A 7,629-nucleotide genomic window follows, 5' to 3' on the forward strand; every position below is an offset into this window, starting at 1 on the left:
AATCAAACATGGGAATTAGTGGAACTTCCTGAAAATAAAGTTCCAATTGGAAGCAAATGGTTGTACAAATCGAAATTTAACGCAGATGGTACCCTTGATAAATTTAAGGCAAGATTAGTAGCAAAAGGATATGCTCAAAAGGAGGGAATTGATTATGAAGACACTTTTGCACCAGTAGCTAAGTTGAATACAATTAGATTACTGATTGCCTTAGCCACAAAACATAATTGGAATATACATCAATTGGATGTCAAATCTGCTTTTCTAAATGGTGATTTAAAGGAAGAAGTTTATTTGGTTCAACCTGAAGGGTTTGTCAAACAGGGACAGGAGCATCTGGTTTGCAGGTTAAGAAAAGCATTGTATGGTTTGAAACAGGCACCAAGATCATGGTATGTAAAGATTGATACCTTCTTTCTTCAGAATGGATTTGTGAAAAGCAAAAATGATCCTAACTTGTATGTTAAGAAAGATGAAAAAGGAAATGTTGCTTCAATATCTTTGTATGTGGATGATCTCATTATAACAGGCAATGCTCACAAGTTAATTGAGGAAATTAAAGTTCAGTTGTCACAGGAATTTGAAATGAAAGATTTGGGTGAAATGCATTACTGTTTAGGAATTGAGGTATGGAGAGAACCTGGTAAAACTTTTATCACTCAAAGCAAATATACAAAGGAGATTCTTAAAAAGTTCAATATGACAGATTGCAAAGCTATGTCAACTCCCTTAGAACAGAATGCAAAGTTGTACAAAGAAGATGGATCGAAAGAGGCAGATGGAACATTATATCGTCAGTTAGTGGGAAGTTTGAATTATCTCACCACTACCAGACCAAACATTGCATACTCAGTCAGTATCCTTAGTCAATTCATGGCTAAGCCTTCAGGAAATCACTGGAATGCTGCAAAGAAGGTTCTCCGATACTTAAAGGGAACAGTGAATCTTGGTATTATGTATACTGATGAATCTGATGTTGCACTGATAGGTTTTTCTGATTCAGATTGGGCAGGAAATCCAGATGAAAGACGATCTACCTCTGGCTATGCATTTCATATTGGATCAGGGGTCGTATCTTGGAGTAGTAAGAAACAACCAACTGTTTCTTTATCATCAACAGAATCAGAGTACAAAGCTTTGACCAATGCCACCTGTGAAGCTATTTGGTTGCGGAGAATTCTTGCAGATCTTGAGGAAGCGCAAAGTGGTGCAACATGTATCAATTGTGATAATCAGAGTGCTATCAAATTAGCACATAATCCAGTTTACCATGCAAGAACAAAACACGTTGAGTTACAGTACCACTTTGTACGTGAGAAAATTGAGTCAAAAGAAATTGGATTGATATTTTGTAACACCAAGGATAATGTGGCTGATATATTTACTAAGCCCCTTGGTAAAATCAAATTTGAAGTTTTTAGAAGTCAGTTAGGTATTGTAGAAAATCCATTTCTCCATTAAGGGAGGATGTGAGAATAATGCAAAAATAGAATTAGTTGTGAATTGGTTGAACAGAATTAGTTGTGAGTGGTTAGGAATTGGTTGCCAGAATTAGTTGTGAGTTTCCTATATAAGTGTGATGTAATTGAGCAAATTATTAATGAAGGTGTGTGAGCTTTGTCTCACGTTTTGCTGGTGTTTCTGCCTGTGTCTTTTTGTTGTAATTTGTAATTCGCTCGTACACGCATATCGTCCAAATTTTCTACGCGCTTAGGTGAGCGTCAGAGATTCCGTCACACAGTTATCACTATATGGACGTCACACAAATTTCGTCACTCGGGTACCACAGGGAAACGAAAAAATAGTAATATAAATAACTCCATTAATCAATCCATATTCTAACGTAGAGTTTGGCCATTTCGACCGACAAGATGCAGATCATCAACGTCGACATAGAGATGAAGAATGCCTTCTCAAGTGAAATTCATGAGATAATTAATCGCAAAGAGGAGGAGCCATCCATGCGATTAATATCCAATGGAAGAAATTATTTGGAGGTTCCGCAACATTATATCCGACCCCCCACCGAGCGACCGAGGCTGGATGAAGTAGTCCCTTCTTTGGACTCCATACCTCTCGTGGACCTCCAAGGTCTCTTGTGCCATTCTACTAGAGCCGACATTATTGAACAAATTGGCCGGGCCTGTGCTAAATACGGCTTCTTCCAGGTATCTGCTCTCATACTCTTATAACAATTTAATTCGTATTCCTAGCTCCACCTATTGTTGTCTGCATATGATTGTGTTAGGTTGAAGGTGGTTCAACATTTTCTTGTTGTATATATTGTTGTGCATGAACAGATAATCAATCATGGCATTCCAGACACGGTGAGTAGCAGGATGCTACAAGTAGGGGAGGAATTTTTCACAATGCCTGTGGAGGACCGGATGGCATACTATTCCGACGATCCATTGAAGAAAACATGTTTGTCGACGAGCTTCAACATCCATAAAGAACAAATCTTCAACTGGCGGGACTATCTGAGGCATCACTGTTATCCCCTAGAAGATCATGTTCACACTTGGCCTTCAAAACCTACTGATTATAGGTATGTATGTAGCGTTCAGTAAAGACGCAGAACGGTATGAACTTTGAAGTATGGTGTTTTCATATAGATTACTTTTGAGACAAATTCTATAAGTGGGCAATTTCATTTTTTCTTTTGAGATATTTTTTGTGCAATTGAATTGGTTTTATTTGAATATATTCGAGAGTAAAATAAAAATTGCCTTCAAACTTAATAAGCAAAATTCCAAGATGAGTTACCACGAAATTTCTTACTAAAATGATGGAAGGATCACTCGTTGTTGATGAATATGGCAGAGAAGTGTGCAGCCAGTATTGCAGAGAGGTAAGGGCGCTTGCTCTGAGACTGCTGGAGGCAATATCGGAGAGCCTGGGACTAGAGGCCGACTTCCTAGACAAAGCACTGGGAACACACGAGCAACACATGGTTGTAAACTACTATCCCAAATGCCCCAATCCCAAGCTTACGTTCGGTTTACCAGCCCATTCCGATTCCGATGTCCTCACACTTCTTCTTCAAGGTGAGGTACCCGGATTACAAGTGCTCAACAACGGGCACTGGATTGCTGTGAACCCTATTCCTAATTCTTTTGTTATCAACATCGGCGATCAATTACAGGTTCCATCAATCTGCTTGCATTCCACTTAATCTCTTCTTTTGATTTAACTTTTTATTTGTAGAATCCATGTGCCCATGGCGTGTGACCTCAAAATAATTGATGTTGGAATGCAATTATGTATGTGCAGGTTCTGAGCAATGGAAGATACAGGAGTGTGTTGCATCGTGCTGTGGTGAGCTCTTCAAAAGCACGCATTTCAATTCCCACATTTTACTTTCCTTCTCCTGATGCAATCATCGCTCCAGCACCGGCATCAATTGACGACGAGCATCCTGCATTGTTTAGAAGATTCACGTGCGACGAATATTACCAAAAGTTCTGGAACAACAAACTGCAGGGAAATGCTTGCTTGCAGTTATTCTCCCATGATTCCCAAATATCGGAGCTTTCTAATCACGAGGGCCACGACCTTTGAAAGTATGCATGCATCTAATTATGGGATTTATATCTCCTTTCTTCCTGCTTTATTGTATTTGTATTATTTGATATTAATGTCAGGTTGGGATAATGTAATCGGATTCATATCTGTAAGATTTTTGAGATACAAAGATCTAGATCTGCAAAACAATAAACAAGCTTGCAAGAGAAGGAAGGAAGCGAGCAAGAATTAAAAAAAGAATGAAAATTGATTCTACAATATTAGTTTTAGAATAAATACATAAAAGCAACTAAGTTAAGCTTAGTTGTACATGCAATAACTAAAGCTAACTAAAGCTAAGTGTGCTTTATCTTATGTTAATGTGTACATGTGCCACATGCAAGCAATAAGTTAACTCGAGCTAATCTAGGTGCATGTACACCAACACAACGAGTGTAAGTGCATGTACACTAACAACTGGAGCTAATCTAGGTGCATGTACACCAACAACTGGAGCTAATCTAGGTGCATGTACACCAACACCCCCCCTTAAGCATAACTTAGGTGAGTGTGATGCAAAATGAATGAGTCCCAGCAACACGGCCATTTTAGGTACCCATATACAATGCATAAAAAGGAGGAAAGAGGGAAAACCCAGTGGAGGTTTGCCGTTACACCAAAACCCGCAGGTGTTGGTAAATATTACAAGCCAGTAACTAGGATCCCCAGGGTGGAAATTACGGATTCTATAGAGGTGCGGTGATTCTTCCAACACCCCCCCTCAAACGCAACTTGGGGGAATCGAACCTGGGTCCAAGCTCTGATACCATGTGGAGGTTTGCCGTTACACCAAAACCCGCAGGTGTTGGTAAACATTACAAGCCAGTAACTAGGATCCCCAAGGTGGAAATTACGGATTCTATAGAGGTGCGGTGATTCTTCCAACACCCCCCCTCAAACGCAACTTGGGGGAATCGAACCTGGGTCCAAGCTCTGATACCATGTAAGATTTTTGAGATACACAGATCTAGATCTGCAAAACAATAAACAAGCTTGCAAGAGAAGGAAGGAAGCGAGCAAGAATTGAGAAAAGAATGAAAATTGATTCTACAATATTAGTTTTAGAATAAATACATAAAAGCAACTAAGTTAAGCTTAGTTGTACATGCAATAACTAAAGCTAACTAAAGCTAAGTGTGCTTTATCTTATGTTAATGTGTACATGTGCCACATGCAAGCAATAAGTTAACTGGAGCTAATCTAGGTGCATTTACACCAACACAGCTAGTCTAAGTGCATGTACACTAACAACTGTAGCTAATCTAGGTGCATGTACACCAACAACTGGAGCTAATCGAGGTGCATGTACACCAACAATATCTAATGTCAGGGAATTGGATTATGCGTTTAATATCCAAAGTATTCGAGTCTAAGTTGTTTTCTTCTCCTTGTTTTACTGCGCTCTTCCGCGACTTATTTTGCCATATTAGGAGCTTTTTTTTTCAGGAAAAAAAAACTGTAACATTTTCATTAATAAGAAATGCTATACATTGTTGGAGATTTGGTTCACATTACAGAGTATATATCTTTGATGAGAATATCCAAAAAAAAACAGAGCAGAGTCCGGTCAAGAAATGCTATCTTGTAGCGGTATATGGAAACAGAGCATATACCCGCGTCCTATGTTACGAGAACCGGGAAACGGAACGGAAACGAGAACGGTACGAGAAAGGAAGTTGGGAGGTTTCGCATATAAGAAACGAGGAGAGAGAAAAACACAATATTAAAGGTGAACAATATAAACAAAGCATTAATCATAAACCTGCAATGTTTTTGCTCATGAAATTGTAAATACTAATTTAGTTTATAAATTGCAAGGAGACCTACGTAGAGACAAGTTTATCCGTTGAGCTTCTAGGCATGCATAAGAGCTGCGGCCTCATTCCTCAGATTTTCCGCGGCATGAAAAACGCTGGTATGAAAAACCAAAATTTTCCTTTATTGCATAAAGACGCGGGATGAAAAACGCTGGTATGAAAAACGCTTGTCAATCAGAGGCTCACACCATGATTCAACCTTATCGACCTTACCTGCTACAAATGTCCAGGACGCAGTACCTAAGAACACACATAAAGCTAAAACAGACGGCAATTTGTCCTTATTTTCCACCTGTAATGAAAGTATGGCTCATGGATCTCACTGTTTTTGACAATGACGAGAATAGGTATATGCAGTATTTATACTTTTCCCATATTTCCCATACTCTGCATTGAATGTACTCTGGAGAATTGAACTCCGTAGTTTAAATTTTAATATTTCGTAAGAACAACTCTGGTGAAACTTACATTCAAACCATATATACCTAACCAAGCAAGTTTGATTTATGTTATGTGAATTAAAATATCACTGAAGTGGTATGAGTTACAGAAAATCTCACAGCGGTCAGAATCACTTTAATGGAGTACATATACATGCATTGATACGGAAGATAGAACAGAGGTTTCATTAAATTAGGCTAAAAGAGGATATTACAGGACTGAACACAGGTATAGCCCATTACGATATGAACAGTTGATCCCAGCGAACCTCACCTACCCAAATCTTGAGAGAATTATGTGGTCTGGAATCAGCGTTCATAAAAAAAAGAAAAAAAGAAAACCAGAGATTGAAGTTTGTAGGCAGTACCTTTTGACAATAGAATTGACAATGTTGTTGAAGATAACTCAATGGGGACGTGAAGTTGCTTGGCTCTGATCTATGCCTTGCTTGCATCTGAGGAGTGATGGGTTTGCTCTCCTCTTCTACTTAAATCCTTGAAAAAACATGAGCAACTGCACAACTAAAAAAAACCACTGGTTTGCATGGATCACTACCCAATTAAAAAAAATACAACTATTGTTTAAATAAAAAAAAAATTCTGTGACAATAATAATGCTATTCAACTGGAGTCTAGAACTAGAATTTGATGGCAACTGGTGTTTTTTTTGGCAGCTCTTTCACAATATTCACAATGCCCTGCGTTTTCTCAAAAATACAGCTAGTGCTTTCTTCAGCTGCTCACTCACAATACACTAGAGTGCTCTCACTTTGTATGTTAAATTTCCAAAAAACTAACAGTCAACTACAGCAGACTAACAGTCAACTGCGAATTAAACTGGACTTAACCCTCTGTGTGTGTAACTTCCAGAAAACTAACAATCAATTGCTAATTAAACTCGATTTAACCCTCGGTTTGAAAAAATTAAATTTAACCCGAGTCCGAAAAAATAAATTTAACTGCAAGTCCATCTAGAAACGGAGAATTCGTTTCCGAGAAGAAATTGTTTCATTTCGCGGGAAACTGTTTCTTGCTAGTGAAAACGAAAATGGCCGTTGCAGACGGCGTTTCTATTATGGTTAGGTTTCTCCGAAGGTTTCTGCCAAAAACGGTGGACATCGTCCCGTTTCTGGAAACTAGGCTTGCATCTAACAGAGCTGAGTCTAATTAATGAGACATATGGCAGAAGATCAAAAAAGAAAAATTATCAAAACAAGGCATCTAGTGACCAGTCTAAATACAAAAAGATTAACAAAAATCAAAATGATTGGAGAAATCCCTTGAGAAAACAGTTCATAATGAATCTGCCCTAGACCTATATGTTGGAAGTAATGCTTCCATGTAATGTGTGAATTGTCATTGTAAGTCCCTAGGTGTCAATCTAGAAGTAGTGAGTTTCATATGTGTGAGTTGTAATAGCTATCTAGATGTGTCAGTGATCTAAATACTATAAATATGTAACTCTTGAAATCAATAAAATATATTATGTTTGGTGTTGTGTCTAATCTATCTCTCTCGCTCTCTTTCATATTTTTAAAATGGTATCAAAGCTAGATCTGACTTGATTCCCTCGCGGGAAAGCTAGGAAGATGTTAGAGAGCCTTGATTGTTATTGTTTTTGTACATAGATAGATTAATATAAGTGTGTCACAGTTGATTTTTGTTATAAGTTTTATTTCTCTCTGTTTAAATCTGTCTTTGAGTGTGGTTTTCTAGATCTAGATTTAATCCTAAGCTCGAGTTTTGCTCCGTCTTCTTTAGGAGATGTACAGCTCGAGTTTTGCTCCATCTTCTTTAGGATATCTACA

The 7,629-nt window shown here is 38.1% G+C and overlaps 1 protein-coding gene across 1 annotated transcript; it reads left to right on the forward strand.

Annotated features, from left to right (window-relative positions):
* The first annotated feature begins 1,955 nt into the window (after positions 1–1,955).
* On the forward strand, positions 1,956–3,561 carry LOC149234470 (protein DMR6-LIKE OXYGENASE 1-like). The gene is made up of 4 exons (XM_089368282.1): positions 1,956–2,168; positions 2,301–2,548; positions 2,824–3,145; positions 3,274–3,561. Exons 1-4 carry the CDS (start codon positions 1,962–1,964, stop codon positions 3,559–3,561), a joined length of 1,065 nt encoding a protein of 354 aa, XP_089224408.1. The 5' UTR covers positions 1,956–1,961.
* The last annotated feature ends 4,068 nt before the right edge of the window (positions 3,562–7,629 follow it).

This window comes from Pinus tabuliformis, chromosome 8 (genome assembly GCF_031772625.1).
Source record: "Pinus tabuliformis cultivar Carrire ecotype Pingquan chromosome 8, CPIR1, whole genome shotgun sequence".
In the NCBI taxonomy this organism is placed as follows: domain Eukaryota; kingdom Viridiplantae; phylum Streptophyta; class Pinopsida; order Pinales; family Pinaceae; genus Pinus; species Pinus tabuliformis.